Below are 21,153 nucleotides of genomic sequence, written 5' to 3'. Positions count from 1 at the left end.
CAGACAGATGCCAGCAGGGACAGACACACAGATTAGATAGATAACAGGGTCCTTGAAATAATCAGCCCACTTTCCAGAGGTCATAAGAGCTACCTATTTTCTGTTTCATACCAACAGCAGCTAGAGACTGACTGATCATACTTAGCAACAGTTCCACAGTTTTTACTAAAAACTGTGATACAAGCTGCTGGGATGCATACTCTGCAGTTTTTAAGAAAGCATTTTTGTGAAACTTAAGATAATGGCCAGCATGGAAGCAAAGGGGAGTGAAAGCTCCCAAAATACTAATTTAGTTCCACAAAATCACCAGTTTATATTGTGTAATAATAGGTATGGTGGGGCATTCTGACTGGTAGCCAAAAGCATAGACATGACCATTTTGGTTTGTTTTGTTGTGGTTTGGTTTATTTTATTTTATTTGTTTTTATCTAGCTGGGCTATGTCAGTCATTGCTCTTCATCTTGATTAATTTTTATACTTTCCAGCATTTGGATCCAGATCTGAAACTTACCAGATCAAGAAATTTGACTGTTGACAAATACTTAAAAAACAAAACAAAATAAAAAAAATTGGTGTATTCCAAGCCAGGACTCTAGTTCAGGCCTGTGTCAAGAAGCAGTTCTAATTTTAAATTACATTTCTCTTTTTTCTTCCTTATAGAACCAAGGTCCTAGTCTCAAAGTCTTTACCCAGAATTGTGAGAGGCTATGTACGGAGCCTGAAATGGAAAAGGAAAACAACTTCATGGCTTGTGAGAGTGCAGGAGCCATCCATCCAGCCTCAGAAATGCTCTGTACCCAAAAGATATTAGAAGCAAAATATGCAAATTCACAGACCTATTCTCAACAGCATGCTCCTTGTGGTAAGAGAGAAAGTTGTCACCAGCAAGTCGTCTGTGAACAAGGAATTAATACTACTAGTAACAGCAATGTAGCAAAGAATGATGTTTCACCTTTTCCTTTATGGGATACAGACTGTGCTCCTGATAAACAAGAATGTTTATGTGCTGTCCTCTCATCTGCAAAGCTATGTGATGAGCCACGGGAGGGGGAGCAGGGATATAGTTTTGATTCCCATGACAGCAACAACACAGATCCTCTCTGCAGTGTACCATGTGATGAATCTGTGTTTCAAGCTAATCCCAAGTCAGCCTTGGAATCTGGAGAACCTGGGTGCAAAGGAGATGCTGATACATCTGCAATGCATGACAAGCTGTGCAAACTTCTTCATGAGGATGACTCAGACTATCAAATCCCATCCGAGAACTGGGGGATCACTAGTTTAGAAGCTAGGCCAGCAGATATTAAAGTCACGGATCTGCCCTTTGTACAGGAGACCTGTTCTGGTCATGCTTTGCCAGTAAGTGTGACAGAAGAGCAGGAACTGATTCCACAATCTGCTGGTAGCCAAAGAACAGAGAAAGATGACTGCAGGATTTCCTATATCCTACTTGAAGCAGATGAAGCATGTAACAGTGTATCCATAGGAAACATTTGTCTTGCACAAGTGGTAGAAACAGATGGTGTATGTCTAGGTTCTAGCACTGAAACTGAAACACCATCCATTTGTGTTTCAGCAAATAGTATCATCTTAAATACAGGGGAGTACTTGGAGCAGGAGCCAAATCAAACATTAACTGACAGTAATGGGTCCAGTCAAATGACTGTTGCTTGGGAAGGAAAGCTTACCATGGATAGTGCTACCCAAACATGTGATGCAGATTCTCTTCAAAGATTAAGAAATGCACAGAGTGGTAATTTAGCATGTGACAAAGAAAACCCAGCTTACATGTCAGATAAGTCACATGGGACACTTGGACAATTACTTTGTGCTGAGCACAACAAATCCTTCATAAATGAGCCTGTAACTGACAGTGGGTGTCATTTTGCAGACTGTTATCCAGCAAGAAAAGAACTGGCTTGTGTCCCTGAAGAGAAATATGTTTTTCCCAGTGAAAACATCAGTCAGTTTACACATGAAGAACACTCTTGTGTTGACACCATACGTGGAGGTTATGAAGATAATTTACAAAATAAAGGAAATCACTCAGATGCTAAGGCACAAAACGAGACAAATTCTGACAGTTATCTTTCAAAAAGTAATGACTGTCAAGATTATCAAGTTGTTTCTAATACACAGAAATGCAGTTATGTAATGCAATTGCCTAATTTAACTGAGACTCCTGAAAACTTAACATGGAAGAATCTACCCCAACATATAGATGAACTGACAGAAATAGAAAAACAAGAAGTGGCATTCTCTTCCTCTTCTGGGGATCCATTTTTAAGAGGTCTTTATGTAGAAGTGCAGAGATATGAACCATGTGAAACAGGAGAAGAACAGAGAGAGATCTGTATAGGTGATGAATCAAGGGCTGAAACTTCCTGTGGCTCAGGGATTAGTCATGTTTCAGAGAGTCAGCCTGCAGTTTCCTCTCATAATACTTCACAACAGCATGTACTTTTTGTTGAATGCAGCTTCAAGTCTGATGAAGAGTTACATCCAGATTCTTCAAAAAATCACAGGTGCACTTTTGGAAGTGTACCATCAGTTAGTACCCCTCTGCCTGGAGGGGCTCAAGATGAGTACCTCAGCACAACAGGTGAGAATTACAGAGATACCAATAATCAGTTAGATATCCAGCGACTGTCTGTAAAGGAAACTTTACCATTCTTCACACCTGAAAGCCAGCCAGGGGGCCTTCTCACCAGTCTATCAGCAATGGGGTGTCCTGGCACAGGAAATCACGTAAAAAATGAATCCACACAAAACGCAGACAAAGTAGATGAAAATTTGAGTATGCTGCAAACTTTCTGCAAAGCATTGCAGGATCAGTTTCATGGGGTACCTGAAGAAAACAAGGGGGAAGCAGTCTTGTGTGAAAACGAACAAGAGAGTCAAAGAGCTACTGAATATAACCCAGATGAAGCTGAAATGAAGCTTCCTTTGCACACTTTAATTAGCTCCGAGGCTCAGAGGCCACCGATGAATATTAGCACTAAGCAGCCCTGTCCTGAATTTATCTCTTCCAGCAAGCTAACTGAGATTGATAATTCAATTAAGCCTACTGAGTATGCTAAAGATGAAGAAGTCATGACACCAGAGAGTGTGGTAAGTGCTTTAGTTAATTTGCCACAAGTTGATTCAGGGAACAACCAGTATTTTCAAGAGCAACCACCCTGCAGCAGCACTCAGCCATTCTCCCTAGCATTGACCACATATGATCCATTCCCAGTCAATGCAGAAAGGCTAAGAAATCAAGAAGGGTCAAAATCCTACCAGGCCTCACCAACTGTTGCTGAGCCTGAGCCCATCAAATGTAAACAAGACACAGCAAAGAGTGGGCATTTAGCTGTTGGAGCTAAGAAGAAATTACCACCAGCAACGCTGTCAAAAAAGCCCCGACTGGAGGAGAGAGGAAATGCAAGCAAGGATCCTAGCTGTGTTAAAAAGTCTGTGAAGAGTGAGGCAGGAGTGATTCATAAAGAAGATAGAAAAGAGCAAAGGAAACTAGTTTTGAAAAAGGATGGCAAAGGTAAGAGAAAACTAATTTTAATTTCTGTCCTTTCCCATTGTTCTGGCTACAGTATGAAATTCAAATTTGTTAAACACACTGCAAGCCTCCTTTAGTCTCAGTCATGTCAGCTAAGGGTTTCCTGCCCTCACTCATTTTCATTTCCACTTATGTGAAGTTAGTAACAAGAGCTGTGCCCATGCCACAGAGCTGAATGCTCCTCAGCATCCTTTTCCTAGCTGGCAGATATATTAATTTATGAATGTTTTAACCTGTTTGAAATAGTTACTTTTTCATTTGTCTCCTCATGCAACTTTTCAGGGATGCATGGCATAATGGTGTCACGTAGCTACACACAGTGTAGCAACTGCAAGCCCAGGACTTGGAAGTGGTCTTGCTTTCACAGGGCTGCATTCCCAGTCCTGCTTCTATACTGTGGCTCCCAGATGCAGTTACCTTCTCCTGGTTAACAAATCCTCTTATTACTAGCAAAGTAGTATTGTTACTAGTAGGGTGCCACTGGTAAAACTAATGTTTCGCAGTCCTCTCTAATGACTGAAGGCTGGTTCTACATTACCTGTTCACCACTGTTGGGTCACAGATGACACCAATGAAATCAGCAATATTAAATTGACAGAGAAAACACATAATGGAATTGAGATTCAGGTTGCTTGTCAGAGGCTCTAGGAAATTGGTAACATGTAAAACACAGTGCAGACAGAAGTAACGGGTAGACAGATGAGGTATTTGTGATTTCTGTGGGTACTTTACAAGGACTAAGGTCTTATTTCTGCTTTTTGACATGACATTTCATGTTGACATAATAAAATAATGTAGTAGATCAGAGCAAGACTAAACACTAAAGTAGCTGCACAACTGTGAAGCTTTTCGTAGATTTTAATTGCTGTGCAGTCTGGTGAGAGTTCTTCTTTTCATTTCACATTCAATCACATTTAAAAAAACCCAACTTTTCTCTGTTCAAACATGTGTCCTTTACCAGAGAACCAGATGTGTGGGAGGAGAGACATGTTCCTTCAAAGCACAGCAAGCAAACTGCAATTACTGAGAAATGCCTGATCATTTTCGATGTACCTGAGGCTGTGCTTGAAAAACATTATAGACATTCAGGCTTGCATCAGATACGACTGAGTTTTCTTAGCCAGCTTCTGATCTGCTTCAGACCAAAGTGAATGCATGTTTGTACTGCAGAGAAGTGTGTGGACCTTTGCCCAGCATTATGGGCAGGTTGGTATGGTTAGTCTGGTATATACTTGGTGTTCTCTTTTGTATTATTTTCAGCTGCAGGAGGGACAACTCTGTGGTTGGGGCAGGGAGTCTGGAGCCTTTAGTTCTATTTGCAGTTCTGTCACATACTGTCTGTGTCACTTTAGCCCTGATTCAGCAAGATTCTTAGTCCTAAGGACTTAAGTGACTACAAGTTAAACATAGGAGTGAATCCCAGGTGCTTGACCCTTTGGGTTGGATCCGGCATTCCTTCAGCATTAGACAGGGAAAGTTAGACTGCAGGAATGGGAATGGGATCCCCAGGGGACATGTGTCATGCCAGCTCATTCAGAGTGCAGCAGCACAGAATTACTGAAGGAAACAGAACATCTTGCATTTTATACCCCTTACATCTGGCAGGGGTGTCTCGTGAGCATGGGGATGTGTCACTATCCTAAAATCTTCCCCTTTCCTTCCAGTTACCCTCCATCCTCCCTCATGCCATGCCCATATGAAAAGACATTGGCATGTTCTGTGAGCCAGTAAACAAGTCTCAGCAGAGACCCAGGCTATCAGCACCTTCCCCAGACTAGGCAGAGTGCTCTCTCTCTGTAACCTGAGTGATTCTTGGGTTTGCTCTGCCTGGTGGTCAAAGAACCGTGCCCCGTGGCTGGAAATTTTGGGGCTTTCTTTAAAGGTGGGAAATTCATCCTTTGAAACTGAAGAGTGAAGGGAAGGCCACTGACATTACCAAATGCAGATTGCTGACCATTCAGTCTGGGTCCCTCCCTCCATCTGTGTTTTAAAGGCAGTGGTTCTATCACAGCACCATTGCAAAGAGTCTCATCCTGGCAGTCTGAGTTAGGTATATTCCAAGAACACCCTGGAGACTGAGCATCTCCTGGGATTTAAAGTCTCTTCTCTCAAAGGCTATTATTGTCTAAAAATGTCTAATAGTTACAAGTATTCAGTTAATATGAACTCTTATTATGTATCCATATTGTATGCTCTACCTTTCTGTTTCTTTTTTTTCACTGATAAATCCATTTGGTCCTTTAGTCAACAAGAACGTGTTTTGGTTCAGAAATAATTTTATGCTGATGCCTCTTCCTTGGATCCTATTCCATACATTCAAAATCCATATGCATTGAAAACATTTACATTGACTGTGTGGGGTACTGAATCAGTCTTCTAAAACCTCTGTATTAAACCTCAGTTTCTGCATCAGAAGAAATCATAATTAATTACCAGTGTTGCCAGATTCATATTCTTAACATCTGCAGATAATTCTGAGATTAATCTAAAAGGACAAAATTATATCATTACCTTCTAATCCTAACCTGTGGCTCTTCTTTCAAGCTCCCAAGCTGCTGAAGCAAATCCAAGCAGAGTTGTTCCCTGACTGCTCTGGAAATATTAAGCTATGCTGTCAATTTGGTGACATTCATGGTGACTCCACCATTACATGGACTAAAGATTCCAAGTTACTAGCTCGACTCCAGAGAAGGTGAGTGCATGTTTCTGAAGGAGCAGAAAAAAAGCAGAGGAACAGAGAAAGCTGAGTGACAAGTCAATACTGAGGAACAGCACACAATGCTTTGGGCTTTCATGTGTTCATACTTCACGTATTTGGCCATGATATTGATGGGAATATGAGAATGCCTTTTGATTTGTGTGTGATTTGATTATTTTTTTATTTAGCTGAGGTAGTTTTCTTTCTGAATGTGTTAGGATCACCTATTGTGAAACACATAAGAAAATATTCTGTCTGCTTGCATGGCATTTGAATCAGTCTTTGCAGTGAGGACAGAAATTCCAGGGACAGGAAGAGAGCTATATGGGAGAGTTGGGAAAGATCTTTTAAAAGTATTCATGTGGAAAATTAACATATTTTTTTCCAGTGCCCAGGATGACTCTCCTGTATCTTTGGCTATAGCTAAAGCCAGTAACAAAGACCAAGGAATGTATTACTGCTGCTTGAGCAATATGTATGGAAAGGTGACTGCTGAGTTTAATCTGACTTCTCAAGGTAAATTCCAGTTTCTAATTTTGATAAATCATCACGATGGCAGTTGCCATTCCTTCTTCTTCTTTTTTTTTTTTTTGCTAAAAAATCTGTTTGTTTTCTTGTAGTACTGGAACATCTCTCAAGTTTTCAGAATTGTGAGGGTGAGTACACACATCTGCTTGAATGTGTATTGAGATCTTTTTTTCTTCTGATTTCCAAATAGAGAAAGAGTGAAAAAATATAACCAGGCTGAGACATTTTGACAGTTACCCCATGGGAAACTATGGGAATCCACTGAATTACTATTGTGGTTTTCTGAGCTGCATTTCCCATTTTGCACTCACCTTTTCTGTACCATCAAAGATAAAATTCACTTTAATTCATGGGAGTTTCATTGGTGAAATACCCTCACATCAGGTGGAATGGTTTGTGCAGGCTGGTGGAGTACCCACCATGACAAACTATTGATTCGAACTTGACATTTAACTTCTTGTTAGCTTGGTCCTTAGCACAATGCATCCAGTGGACATTGAAACAGCATCACATCACAGGGAGGCACAGACACACACAGTACTGAGAGCAGGAAAACTTGCCAGTGGTGGGTGAACACATGGCCTTGGCAAGTTGCCTGCCATGTAACTTTATTCCAGGAGAAAAACAGGCATGAAGATTTGGAATCCTTTCCCCATATGTTAACTTGTGTTTAATCACACAGCACGTCTGGCTGTGCTGCAGCTAAAGATAGTGCATTGCACATTGGCTTATCAGTTCTGGACACACTGTACTGATAGAGTACTTCAGTTGGCCAATTGATTTTTCTTCTTTTTCTAGAAGAATAAAAGTAAATGTTTAGTTCCTTGCAAAAATAAATATAGGAGTTTTTGTGTAGCAGCACTGTATAGTTTTGGATCAACAGAATTTTCGGTGGAGTTAAGGAGCCTTCTGTTTCTAGCTTTAAATGTGCAGTTTCCTCTGTGCTTCAAAGAGGCAATAGCATACAGAATCTAAACCAGAGGCAACTACAAAGGGAGCTGGAAGGAATTCACTGCTGCATAATAGATACTTTTCATTCTCTCACTTATGTTTTTCTCTGGTGTTCCTTGAAAGGTTATAATTAGAGAGACTTGAAGTGCAGTTAGAATTTTTTAGTTTCTCTCAATGCTTATCCTTATTTACATCTTTTTCCCCTTTATATTTTTTACCATTTGTATTCCAGTGATCAACTAAAAGGGTGAAATCCATACTCCTGATTGAGTTTAGGCATAACAAACTTTGGCACACATTCTTATTCTACTGGCACCTTCAAAATCCATAAGTAGAGGGATAAAAGGGATATTACTGCATCAATTTCTCCTGAATATAAAGATCACTAAAATGAATGTATTTACTTTTTGCTTGGAACTTGACATGGTCATTTATACAAATGTGGTTCTTATTCAAAGTTACCAATGAAATAAAAATCTTGCTGTTTTCTTCTGTCTTTGCTAATGAACCTGTTTTTAAGCTGGTGTTTGCCAGATTGAAAAGAAACACTTCACCATGCCTGTCTGCAGCACTGGAGCTGATGCAGTGAATGTGGCTGGTGCTGGGAAAGGCATGTGTCTCTTGTGGTCATACTGGATAAGGACCAAGACCTCTTTCAGCTGAGTGCCTCTATGAACACATTGGCATAATCTTTCCTGGAAAACATTCCAAGCTGAAAGCTAAAACAAGCTGTGGTTATACCAGTGACTTGTGGCTTTTCTGAAAAGACAGTCTAGCTTCAGAAGAATGTTCTCTGAGCACACTGGGCACAGAGCTATGTTCTACATTTTAATTCCTATCTACACACACAGCTGCACAGTAGCTGATTACTCTCTCTGTCTTCCCAAAAATGCAGAGTTGGCAGGATCTCTTTATTCCTGTAATGCCTCTTTAGTTCTCAGTCAGTTTGCCTTACTTCATGTTAATGAAGCTGCAGTTTACAAGAACAGATTTTGTGATCTGTACCTCTGTTTTTGGTGTGTTGCACTCTGTGTTCTCTCCTTATGAGCCTGGGCTGCCCTGCTGGCTTTAAGGGGCAACAAGCTCCATTTGGAGGAGCAGAGTCCCAGCCCCACGTTAGGCCACGTATTCAATTTCCACTGAGCATTTTCTGCAGTACTCTATGGAGAAATACATTTGTATAGAACAAAGTGGTATTGTATTTCAGGTGTGGAAGAAATTGAGTTCAAGCAGCTCATGTTTGGAGAAGATTTCATCAGTGACAGCTATTTTGGTGGGAACCTGCATGGAATAATAGCCACAGAGGAGCTTCACTTTGGGGAGGGCATGCACCGGAAAGCTTTCCGGAGTAAAGTGATGCAGGGCCTTGTGCCAGTGTTCAGCCCTGGCCACCTCTGTGTTCTCAAGGTGCACAATGCTATCACATATGGGACCAAAAGTAAGGATGATCTAGTCCAAAAGAACTACAAGCTAGCACTGCAGGTAAGCTTGCCTTGCCCTGTGTAAACAAGAATCACGGGGAAAAAGCTGTATTGCAAATATTTGAACTGATGATCTGTTAAATGTTTTAAGTAGTGTTCTTTAAGTATGTTTGGTTTTAACACAGGAATGCTATGTCCAGAATACTGCAAGAGAGTATGCAAAGAGATATGCAGCTGAAGCTAAATCTTTGGAAGGCTTTGGGGAAGTACCAGAGTGAGTATATACATATATATTATATACATGTACATATATGCACATATATATTGTATAATGGCACAGTTGCCCACTGACTTATAGAAGTAATTACTAAAGACAGAGGAATCCTGAGAACAGTGTTACAGCTGGGGTCGTGACCTAAATAATGAGAATGAAGGTGGTGAGAGAAATTCCATTTCCATTACAGAAGGTAGTAAGGAGTAAAGACAGTAAATAGCAGGCAGAAGGCATGATTTTGATATAAATTCACAGGCAATTATTGACGTTACAGAAGTAACACCAGTAGGTGATACTACTGGTATTATCTAGTAACAGCAGGAGTGGATAAGTCAGGCCTTCTAACTTTCTATTAAAAATGAAATCTTGAGAGAAATCATTATTATTCTGAAGCTGGTATTAAGTCACTTCTGAGGCAAGTTTTCTATGTACAGAGAAGCTTAGGCCAGAAGGCTCAAACCTCATTGAGCTTTTTATCATTATCAGAAGTGTTTGCTAGTTTTGGACATGTCAGCTTTTAGAAATGTAGTTTGAGAGATCCTCCCCTTGTATTGGTCTTTGGTGAAGCTCTTTCTGGAGTGGGTCAGGTTTGCAGGTGCTTAGTGTCTCACAAAGACTGAATCCTGTATCAGTCAGCCTGAGCAGCTAAAGCAGTGGTACTCCCAAGTCAGCAAGCACCCTATATTGTGCAGAGTTTAGGTTTTGGGAGGTAGTAGGACAACATTAGCAAGCATACTTTGAAAAAGTTTATGTCTGAATAAGTAATCCAAAGAAATAATCACGTAGAAGATAATGTGATTATATTCTAGAACTACTTAGAAGACCCTGGTCTTTTTCCAGGTGTCTCCTGTCTTGGTTTAGACTTGGTATCTGTTCATTCAGTCTCAGATCACTGGCCACTTTATCTGTTTCTTGCTCCTTCATTGACAGAACTTTCTTGATTTTATTAGTTTTTATCCCTTGATTTCAGGATCATTCCTATTTTTCTTGTTCATCGCCCTGCTAACAACATCCCCTATGCGACAGTGGAGGAGGAGCTGATTGGGGAATTTGTGAAATACTCTGTCAGGGATGGCAAGGAAGTAACTTTACTGAGAAGAGACTCAGAGGCTGGCCAGAAGTGTTGCACCTTCCAGCACTGGGTCTATGAGAAGACCAATGGGAACTTGCTTGTCACTGACCTGCAAGGTGAGTTGTCTGAATGGGGGCAGTATGGGGGCAGTATATTTCCTATGGTAGAGGCTGGTGAGCACTCACAGTCAATCCCTGCAACTGCAGACCTTCAAGAGACTTATTTCTGAGCAGTGTTCTGTGTGCTACTGGCAGAGCTGCCCGTGCTCCTTCCCTCACCTTGTAATGGGCAGAGTCTTCTCCAGAAGAGCAGACAATTCCCTGGCCCTCTGCCTGTTTTATACACTGTCTCATACAGGTCAGAATAAAATATAGGAGAATTAGAATATTTTATTAATAGCCTCTTTTAAGTGCACTGTATTTATTTGTGGGTATGTTACCCTAGGGAACAGAAAGACTTTAATTAAATGTCTACCACGGCAGCAGGGCATAAAACACAAACCTATGCAGTATTACCCTTACCTAATCAGCAGAGAAAGGTAGTTTTTACCTAGTTTATGTTATTATAAGAAGACAGTTCAGAAAAGCAAATCAAATCTAACACTCTTCTCTGGAGAGTTATTCTTCTGAATGTCTCCCTGGTAAATCAGGGCACACTCTATGAGTCGAGTCTGGTTTATTGGTCCACCTCCCAGAGGTTTATGAAATGTCTTGAGAATTTAAAGACCCCAGTTGTTAATCCTAGTTTTTCACTTTTTCTTATATTTAAGTCCTTATCAACAAGCTCTCAGCAGTGGAATGCTCCACATTCAGGCTAGGGCTGGAGAAGTACGTTTCTTCAAAAAAAGAATGGGGATTGAATGCCTTCATTGCATTTACTAAATGCTGCCCTTCTGCTCCCATGGGTGTGACTCCCCCTGACTGCTGAGATGCTGGGCCTGCACCCAACACAGCCTGCACAGATGTATTTGAAACAGAAAGACAGGGCCTTGTTAAAAGAAACCAAATAAAGGTGGGTCTTAGAAAATATTCCATATTCTTTAACAAGACAAGACAGGAAAATTATCAACAACACATCTCAGCAAGACCCCTAGAGTAATTTAAAGGGAGAAAACCCCCCAGAATCATACCTTGAGGGAAGCACAAAAGCAAAAATGGTTTCTGAGCCCCTATTAATTTTTGCTGCCACAAAGGACAATATACCTGCTGCTGCTGAAGAGAAGCATCCCTCCTCTCTGATCATCTTCTCATTTGGCTGCATTTTTCGGGGATACCAGTTGAGATTTCTGAAGGTATTCTCCAAGGAAAATGGTCTTGAGACCATAATTTTCCTCTACAGAAAAAACCTGAACACACAGGAATGGGTTTTGCTTACAAACAAGACAACAAAGGGACAGGTCAAAACCCCCAAGTTTTGGAAATACTGAGTGAGAAAGAGATTTTTGAATCTCTCACCCAAAAATTAACAGTAGGTTTGACTGACCTGTTGCTATTTGATTAGCAAAGCAGATATGGAATTCCTACTGATAAACATTGTAGTCCAAGTTTGCAAAGCATTGAAACCATGAGGCCTATGAATCAATATCCCCATCTCTGGGCAGGTGCATACACAAAAATCTTGTATGTTTCTCAATATGCAGTCATCTAAGTGTAACTCCTCCTTTCCCTCTACTGGCTGTCTACACAGGAAGCAAACAATGCTCTTGTTCATCACCTTGCTGTCTGTGAACTGCTGGTGTGAGGCTGACTTGCAGAAACTGCTAGTGACACAGAGCATAAATGTCTTGGTTTTGACTGGGGCACTTTAAAATATGTTGAAAAAATGTTGACAAATAATTAAAATTGTGAATCAATAAATAATATTTAATGTTTCTATATGTAGAAATCTTGAATATTGAAGGTATTCTTAGAAATTCTAGTGTAATATAAGCTCTCTGTTTCCTTGCTGCCTTGTAGGTGTAGGAATGAAGTTAACTGACGTTGGCATAGCAACACTGGCCAAGGGGTGAGTGAAAAATTGTTTCTCAACAGCATGGCTCTGCTTTACTCATCTGTCTCTTCACCGTGTAAATATGCTGGGGAAGGGTGCACTGGAAATTTATTCTTGTTTTAACTTTGCAAAGAAACAATCTTTATCTGACTCCTTTAACTTATTTTGTTCGTATCTATGGGAGCCTGCCTGTAAGGGAAACATTTATTTTGTTCTGAAAGAATGAGGCTGTGGCAGACTGGGCTTTGATTTTCCTTCATGCCTCCCTTTAAAAAGGCTTACTCAGAGGGCATTTCATGAGTGAAATCAAAGTCTCTGGTGACCTACAAGCAAATAAGGCACTTCACTTGGTGCTACATTAGCTGGAGGAAGGTAGGGCTGAAAGTGCAGGGCCAACACTGGTTCCAGGCTGGGTTGCAATGAGAGGCAAGGTGTTTGTGCTGTCCAGAGCTTCTAACCATGGAGGAAATCTCAAAGCCAGGATGCTGCTGGAGCCAGAGTTCCAGATGGGCTTGCACTCACCAGCACCTGCCCAGCAAATGCAAAGGCAATGTCAGTAGCAATACCTATCTGTCCCTACCAGAAGATCCTGCTGCCAGTAGCTGAGGTGACCCTTCTCCCCTCTTACTCTTCCACTGGAAGAAGAGAGGTTCTCTACCACAGTCCTCTGGGAAGAAGATGTTCTGAAAGGGGACGGAGTTTATATTGCCCTTTTTGCAAGGAATTTAAAGGGATGATGCAGGGACTGCATGAGAGAACACACCTGAAATCTCCTGCAGCCAGCAAAAGTACCAAAGCTTTGGAGTATGTATTTATGACACAAGCTTTTATAAAGACTCTTTTCTCAGTTTGGAATGATGTGAGTTAGCTCTATAGCAGGCAATGACCATAAGCTTTTCTTGAGTTTGTGTTCTTGTTAGCTCCATGGATAGCAGGAAGTTGTTTATTTAGCTTTGTATAGGCCCCTTACCTGATAAAGAGGAAGTATGTTCAGGGATTTGATTGTATCTCTTTCCCATCTCTCTCAAAAGCAGAAATTCCGAGCTATAGCAAAGGATCTGTTCATAATATTTATAGATATATAAATATCTATAATATAATAATATAATAATATTTATAATATAAATATTTATATAATATTTATACTATTTCCTAGTAGTTTTGCCATGGCTTCAGGTCTTTCTTTGGAGACTTAAGCATGTGTGTAAAGATATAAGCCTTCAATGGTCTCACTTTCTTCCATTTCTAGATTTCTGTTAATTAAAGCTTCTAGTTATACCATAGTATAGTTCTACTTAAGTAAATAATATATTATGCAATTTTTATGATTTTAACTCTATTGTTAGGGAAGGTACAAAGCTGATTTTTTTGTGTAATTGGCTGTAGAAACTCCCAGTTTCCAGCCCCAGTCTTTGCAGTGGTAATGAGCTCACTGATGACAGACAAGTCCTCTGCCTCCACTTCTTCTGAGCCAGTCACATCAGGGCACACCAAAAGATACTTGGGAAATGCTTCTGTAATCCTTGATGAATGGAAGAACATCCATGTTGTTCCTGGTTGGAACAAATAGAATCCTAATTTCACTCTATGATTGAACTTGTGATCACAGAAAAAAAAAAACTGAGAAAGAATCCATCTCCCTCCCTCACCCTTGCCATGCTCTATGTAGTATCATTGAGTGTTCAAATAACCTAGTGACATAGTACAGTCTGTTATTGATGAACCTGCAAAAGCAAATATGGCAACTGCCATGAATTATTCATGGCCATTATTTATCCTCCAGTGTTTCTTATAAACCAGGCACGATAAACAGGATATATTAAAATTTTGTAACTATATTCAGCCTTGCTTATAGCTGTTAATGATTTGTTGGGGGTCCAGACTCATATTCTGAGCCTGAACAAACATGCCTGGATGAGTATTTATGTATCCTTTGTCCTCAGCTTTCTCCTCCTTCCTGTAGAGGCTGTGGAGAGATTGATGTATTCAACAATTAACACTCTCCAGAGCAATTCTTATCTTTTATCCTTTCCATGTCTGTTCTGCCAGTGAATTAGAAACCAAACGGACCTAAAGCAGGAGGTCATTTATTCTGTGCTGAAGTGTCTGCAGCGCAGTTTCTGTCAGCAGAGGGCGAAGCCTAACCAGAAACCGAAAAGCCTAGCAAGTAATTTTAATGTAACCACTGGGGTGCACCAGAGTCAGGCGAGCAATCTTTTACATAAGGGATTGAGAAGATTCTTCGAAGAATGTAAACAAAAATAACACAGCACAGTGACTAACTTCTGAGTGCAAGCAGTGAGCCAGTTCAGCAGCTGTGCCCAGGTATTTATAAAAAATGCTAAAAACAGAGATGAAGGAATCAGCAGCATAGTGCCCCACAGTCATGATGGTAACACCAGTGCTGTTTGCCAGATGTGGATCTGAATTTTTCTGTGGCCTCAGGGCACTGACAAATTTTTTACTCAACACGGCAGCAAGAGGCATTGGGGAGTTAAAGTGTGGGGACAAACCCAACATTCCCTATTCAGAGTGCAGGAAGATATAGTTTGGGTCAACCCCTAAGCTGTCAAGTTTGGGGATGGAGTTCTGTCTGAGTGTTATTTGTCAATCATCTATCTAGTCAGGGAATGAATAGTGCCTGCTGTGCACGGTAACAGACTGGTATTTTTCAGGGCTTGGAATGGTCAATAGTTGGGTGTTACTGAACACAAAACACAGGAGACCCATGGTGGGCTGCACAGTTTAGAATCCATTCACTCAGGGAGACTTTTGCCCCCTTACACATAACACAAGTTATAGCAGTGCAGGTCTCTCATTAGGTCTCTCCAGAACAAATGATGCCGTCTGGAAGCACACAGGGGAGCTTTATGGAAGCAGTGACTAGCAAACAGCTGGGAGAGCTCATCTGGAAGCTTTGGTCTCACACCTGTAGATCAGTTTTTCTATGGGCAGCTCTGAGGCTCAGGGCTGTCTGCACACTGCAGACCCAAACGAGGCTCATTCCTGCCTCTCAGCTTCCAAACTGGACAAGGAGTGTTACCTAGGCCACATCTGTAGCCACAGGACCAAATGCAAACCTATTATTTTAAGAGAAGTGAAATGAGGATTGCTTGGCTTAGGAGCAAAGCTAGCGTAATAAAAAATACATGTTTTTAATATAAATGTTCTGTCTCCTGTTCACAAGGTATCTATCTTCTTTTATTGCAAATATTTCTGGCATTTATTGAACTCCAAAAGTAAAATTAGTAAGCAGAGCATTCAGTTATTCACATGTCTCTAACTTATAGGATCCTCTGAGTAAATACTACTGTTTAGATGTTTAGATCTTTGTTTAGATGTTCCTTTAAAGACGTACAGGAAGTGACAAATACCAAATACAGGTAGGAGAGCCCTTTAGGCAGACTTTTGTTTACTTCATATAGAAAAGTAGGTTTTTTTCATAGCTCAATTTGTTAATTCCAAGATTATTTCCACAAAGAAATGAGTATTATCATACTTCTATAGCATGAGAAAAACATATGAAGAACTTTCCCTTAGGTGCAGCAAAATGGCTACCTAAGAATAAAAAAAGAGAACAAGAGAAAGAGCACACAGTCATTTTGCAGCTGAAATTAAAATCAGCAGTCAGTGCAGTGAAACTTCTCATCTAGTTGATAGCTCTGGAGATAACATTAATATTTCTGCTGGAACACACCTACACACAGTGCAGGAGAAACAAAGCCTCTCAATCAGTCTTGCAGCAGAAATGGAGAGTATCAGATACCAGAGGAAGCACATGCTCCCTGGAGGCTGCCTGCACAGAGCCTCCTCACCTCTTCTCACCTGGGCAGCTCCCTCTGTGTGACACACACTGCTGTGGCATCCAGGGGTGACACACCAGGACAGTGGAAGGTGGTAACAACTGTTGCTGCATCGGCACTCACGGGAAAGACCCAACAGTTAATTATTATTAATGATAAAGTAATAGAAACATTCCAGTCTTAAGTTACTGCTCTTTGCTGGCTGCGCATTGCTCTGCTTTAATGCATTTCTGGAATCAGGATCAATGCTTGATGCAGAGAGATTTTCCTGCTGAGCAGAGGCGTGTGTCCCTGTGCAACTTAGTTCTGTGGCTGTGTCTGGAGCGCGCCCCTGTTGGCTCGAGTAAAGGAGCGCAGGTATAAATTCTCAAGTGTGTTATTTCTACAAAGAGAGAGAACAGGTCACTGTCTTGCAGAGCTCCGGGGTATAGTCCTGAAGGACCAATGACACTCCTCTTAAGCTTCCTGTGGGTAAACAAACACATTCCGTCAAAAAATCCTTAACCCTTTGAGGTCCATCTGGCTTCTTCTAGCAAGCTAGCTGAGTGCCTTCTCTAGATAAGGGCAGACTTCCTGCCTGTTCAGCTTAGAGAGTAACCTTCTCTGGTATGAACAGCTTCACACGACAAACCATATTGAAGTACATTTGGAGCTTTATTTCATTGAAATACATATTTAACATCCAAAACCTCTGACCTCAGAAGAATCTGAAAATAAAATAGTGGTATGAGAAGACAAAAAGAACTCCTAAATGCTTATGATGAGAAAATTGAACTCCAGAAGTTTTTCTTGTTGAAGTTAATCGCCAGCAATAATTTAATTCCTTAGAAGATTATGATCTGTTGTTCACCTTACAATTATCTGCAAAGTCTTCCTCATCATGGCTTCAGTAACTTATCTGAAATGATTTAGGATCCATCCTCCATGGGTAGCCAATTGTGACAGTGTTAAAAAGCAGCAGCAAAATGCATAGATGACTTTCTGGTGGCTGTAAGGGGGACTTCCAATATGCATTACCATTTTGGTATGTGTCTCAATAAGCCATAAATTTTTAACATGCACTAGAGAAACTTCCAGATTTGCACTATCCACCAAAGATATTTCTGTTCTCCTGGGGTGGAATTACAGATGCTAGGAGAGCAGTCAGACTGAAGTTTCAACTTTTCCATTTGTCCTCTGTAGAGGAACACTTGAAATGCAAAATAGGACAGCTAGATACAAATGGTGGCAGATACCATCCCATTTTGTTGAAAGGTATTTTGTTATATTTTTCACCACTGGCACCATTTTTTTTTTTTTTGGTAGAAGAATTTTTCCAAGCTATGTTGAAATAAAGGTGCTTGTCCATCAGAAAGAACTTGACCTTGTCAGAGCAGCAGTGTTTCCTATGCGATCTGCATGAGGAAAGAAGTTCTCTGGAGCAGTGTGTGATGAGCATGTTGTTTTAATTTCAGTCCTGAATCTTGTTTGTTTGTTTTTCATACAGTGATAAGTCACAGCTCAGCATCTCAGGACATTGCATGTCCAGTGAACCAAGAGAGAAGGGTAGAACATGCACTTATTAAGATTGTTGGAAAAGGAGGGGAGCACCCTGCTCTTTCATCTTCCTTCTTCATCCTGGTAGTTAGAAAAAAAAAAACCCAAAAACCAAAAAACTGATGCAGCTTAAAATACAGGCACCAGAAAGGTTGTCAGCAACCATGGCAGGGTGAGGAGAAGAGGGATGTACACGTCCTGCCTACTCCTGGGCTTTGCTAGTCTCAGTAGGAGACAGGGTGGTATCTTGAGAGCAGTGAAGGCTGGGTGAGACTGCCTTCCACAGGAATGCTTCTTGCATCCTTCTTCCCCAAGGGGCCTGGCTCCTTGGATCTTGTCAAGCCTAGGGGAGGGAGGAGCACAGCACAGAAGTTGTGTTCATGTTTGGATAAAAACAGATTCCAGTTCTGACAACACCTTGTGTGGCAACCTTGCCTCTTCAGGGTGGTTGAAAGAACTGTTAATGGAGGATGAGGCAGTGTGCATTTCATTTAGATATTCCTGAGACAAAGTCAGCCAGACAATTATAGTCTCAGCTAAAAGAAATTAAAAACAATAGCGAGGACACAGGCCACTGAACTATGCCTCTTTAACCCTTTTCCTTCTTCTGCCACTACTTATTACCTGGTTTCCTTCACCTCTCAATGGCTTCGTTTGATTTTGTGTCACAGTCAGTGCTTAAAGCAGCATGAGTGGAAGAGACTTGCTTAATGTTTTCAAATTGCTTATGAGTCAACAATCATACTCTGCTTCCCTGTGCTGAAAATGCATCTTGAAATCCCATTTGGCTTTGTCTTTTCTTTGTTGCTACAGATACAAAGGTTTTAAAGGCAACTGCTCCATTTCCTTCATTGAGCAGTTCAGAGCCCTCCACCAGTGCAATAAGTACTGTGAGATGCTGGGGCTGAAATCTCTCCGAACCACTCATCAAAAACAGAGGAAAACAACATCCATGAAAAGCAAAAATCAACCAAACTCATCAACTGTAAAGAAAACAGTGCCCAAGAAAGCAAGAGAATCTAGAGACTTCATTTCTTCAGAGCACTGAGTTGCACTGTCCCATCTTGTGAACTCTTCTCTCCAGGATATGTAGTAGTGATAGGCACCAGTGCCCTGGTGGGGAATAACTTTAGCCTTTTGCTTTTTCACATTATTTTGAAGTCATGCTGATGCTGATGCCAACAACAAAGAAAGGAGCTGATTCTATGGTCTTGGTACCTGAGACTTAACACCTGGGCAAGGTTTTGAAGACAAACTAAGCCATCTGCCTGGATTATCTTACAACCCATTGGTGTGTACACATTCTGAATCTTGGACATTGAGTGCACCACAGGTCACTGGAATACATCTTCCCTTCTACCTGTCTGTGCCAGCGACCCTGTGGGTTCAGCTGCTATGTAAATGTCAATACATTTAAGATACAACTTCATAGAAGTTTTGCACAGCTTTGTTGCTCAGGCTGCTATAGAAAAACTGTTTTCCTTCCAAGATTTGTGCATATTGTAACCCTAGTATAATCCTATTTTTTTAGCTTTTTTTCTCCACTTATGTGTCTTTTAATACAAGACTAAGCCATTCATGTTTGGATGTATCTGCCTTCTGCCCTTCCCCAGTTTAGACAGCATCTGTAAGGTTCTCACAAAGTGGCTTCATCAGCTTAAAGACAGGCAGTCTTTCAATTCTCCATAGAATTCCTGGCTTTCTATGCAAGCCTCCTTGAATCTACAGTTAACCCCCTGGCACAGTACTGTTATGCTTGCACCAGTCCTATTGTGGGATGTTTGGAATCTGCATGTTGCCAAACAGCCACTCTCTGAAATAAACCATTACACATGGGGAGCAGTTCAGTGCCTTGCAACGTTTTCTACTACAATACGTACAGTGACTTTTCTGGGTCTCACAGAGCTGTTTTTTGAAGGAACACTGCAGCTGTATAGGGCCAGTACCTATCTGCTAAATTGTTATATTTTATGCAAAATGCCTTGGCAGGGCCAGAACTGAAAAAAGATAGTAGACCCCCATAGGGGGTAACTATGCATGTCAGAGGGCTGCAACAAGTTTCCTGGAGATGGAAGATGAAAACCCAGCCTGCAGTGTCTGTCACAGAGGACAAACACTGAACATTGTCAGACTTCTTATCCCTCTGGGATTACTAAATAACAGGTGGTGCCAGAAACCCATACCTGTGTGTAAGAGTCCCATCAGTGCTGAGGAAGATACAAGCAATTTCAGGCTAGGTTCTGCTTTGCATTGATAAGCAGTGGGTGCCAAATAAAGGGTAAACTGTTGGAAAGTGGCTGACACAAGGGACAGAAACTCATCTGACTGCATCTAGGGTTGTCACCCTGCATGGTTAGTGGAGGTCTTCTCAGTAGAATTTAGAGCAAAGTGCAGGTCATCTGAAAAACAAACACTAGAGGTAGGTTAAACTGTGCCAAAAAAGTGCCTGTGGCTCTCCATTGAGGGAAAAGGAAGCAGTGTCAGGCAGACATCTGCATTCTGAATTCCTACTGTTACATGGGATGCAGTTCTCCAGAGTTTTCTGAGGAATTTGAGTTTGTAATAGTTTTCTGCTACCTTAGGTGGAGGAGATCAACTAGAAAATGGTATGGCAGAAATTAAGGTGGTACTGTAGTACATGTAAAATTAAAGATATGGAAGACTTACTTGAAAGATGAGTTTTTAAATATATGATGCCAAAAAAATGAAAAAACTTTGAGTGTGACTAAAATCTAGGTCAAACTAATACTATCCTTTTCTGGAATGATAGAGTGGCTAAGCTCAGATGGATTCTCTGCCCCACGGATGGAGCATTAAAGAAGAACTCAGGCCACGTCCTGCTTATATTTCTGTTTTGGTGAATTTGACATTTTTCGTTCATCTTTCAACTAGAAATCTGTACTGAAAACCTAATTTTCATTTTATTTTTAATCTTGCCAAGTAAATGTGTACATGGAACATTATATAAAAACAACTCATCACATTTGGATTAAATGGGTGTACACCCAGCTAAAATGGATTCTTTCCTACTGCACAGGAGTTTATTGAAGGTATTTTGTTTGTTAATAGACATACTACATTGCTGGTGTATTACAACACTGTGTGAGTCACAATTCCTGAATTTCTGTCAGTGGAAAGTCAAACTGATGATAATAAGAAAACCTGACAATACACTGATGCAAAGCAGTCCATTTTCTGTAGTAGAACAAAAGCTTCAATTACAATAATGCCATGTGATTCTGCTAAAATTCAGTTCATTGCCCTCGAGTTCAGCTACATATACAATTACATTTAAATAATTACACATTAATAGCTACCAAAAGTAGAA

The 21,153-nt window shown here is 40.8% G+C and overlaps 1 protein-coding gene across 7 annotated transcripts in view; it reads left to right on the top strand.

Annotated features, from left to right (window-relative positions):
- ALPK2 (alpha kinase 2) overlaps positions 1-21,153 on the top strand; it is a 117,501-nt gene that overhangs the window by 58,062 nt on the left and 38,286 nt on the right. For 4 of the 7 annotated variants that reach the window (XM_071729763.1, XM_071729764.1, XM_071729765.1 and 1 more), the window contains 9 exons: positions 661-3,535; positions 6,098-6,245; positions 6,640-6,767; positions 6,872-6,907; positions 8,938-9,212; positions 9,337-9,425; positions 10,396-10,613; positions 12,453-12,501; positions 18,639-20,895. In XM_071729763.1, the coding sequence (XP_071585864.1) occupies positions 661-3,535; positions 6,098-6,245; positions 6,640-6,767; positions 6,872-6,907; positions 8,938-9,212; positions 9,337-9,425; positions 10,396-10,613; positions 12,453-12,501; positions 18,639-18,873 (4,053 nt within the window). In that variant the 3' untranslated portion in view covers positions 18,874-20,895. Of the gene's footprint in view, positions 1-660; positions 3,536-4,514; positions 4,720-6,097; positions 6,246-6,639; positions 6,768-6,871; positions 6,908-8,937; positions 9,213-9,336; positions 9,426-10,395; positions 10,614-12,452; positions 12,502-18,638; positions 20,896-21,153 lie in introns of those variants that run through there. The other 3 variants (XR_011723102.1, XM_071729766.1, XM_071729767.1) reach the window with 2 other exon arrangements.

Source organism: Heliangelus exortis, chromosome W, assembly GCF_036169615.1.
Source record: "Heliangelus exortis chromosome W, bHelExo1.hap1, whole genome shotgun sequence".
NCBI lineage: Eukaryota > Metazoa > Chordata > Aves > Apodiformes > Trochilidae > Heliangelus > Heliangelus exortis.
The sequence above is the reverse complement of the archived record's forward strand: the minus strand, read 5'-3'. Positions and strand labels throughout refer to the sequence as shown.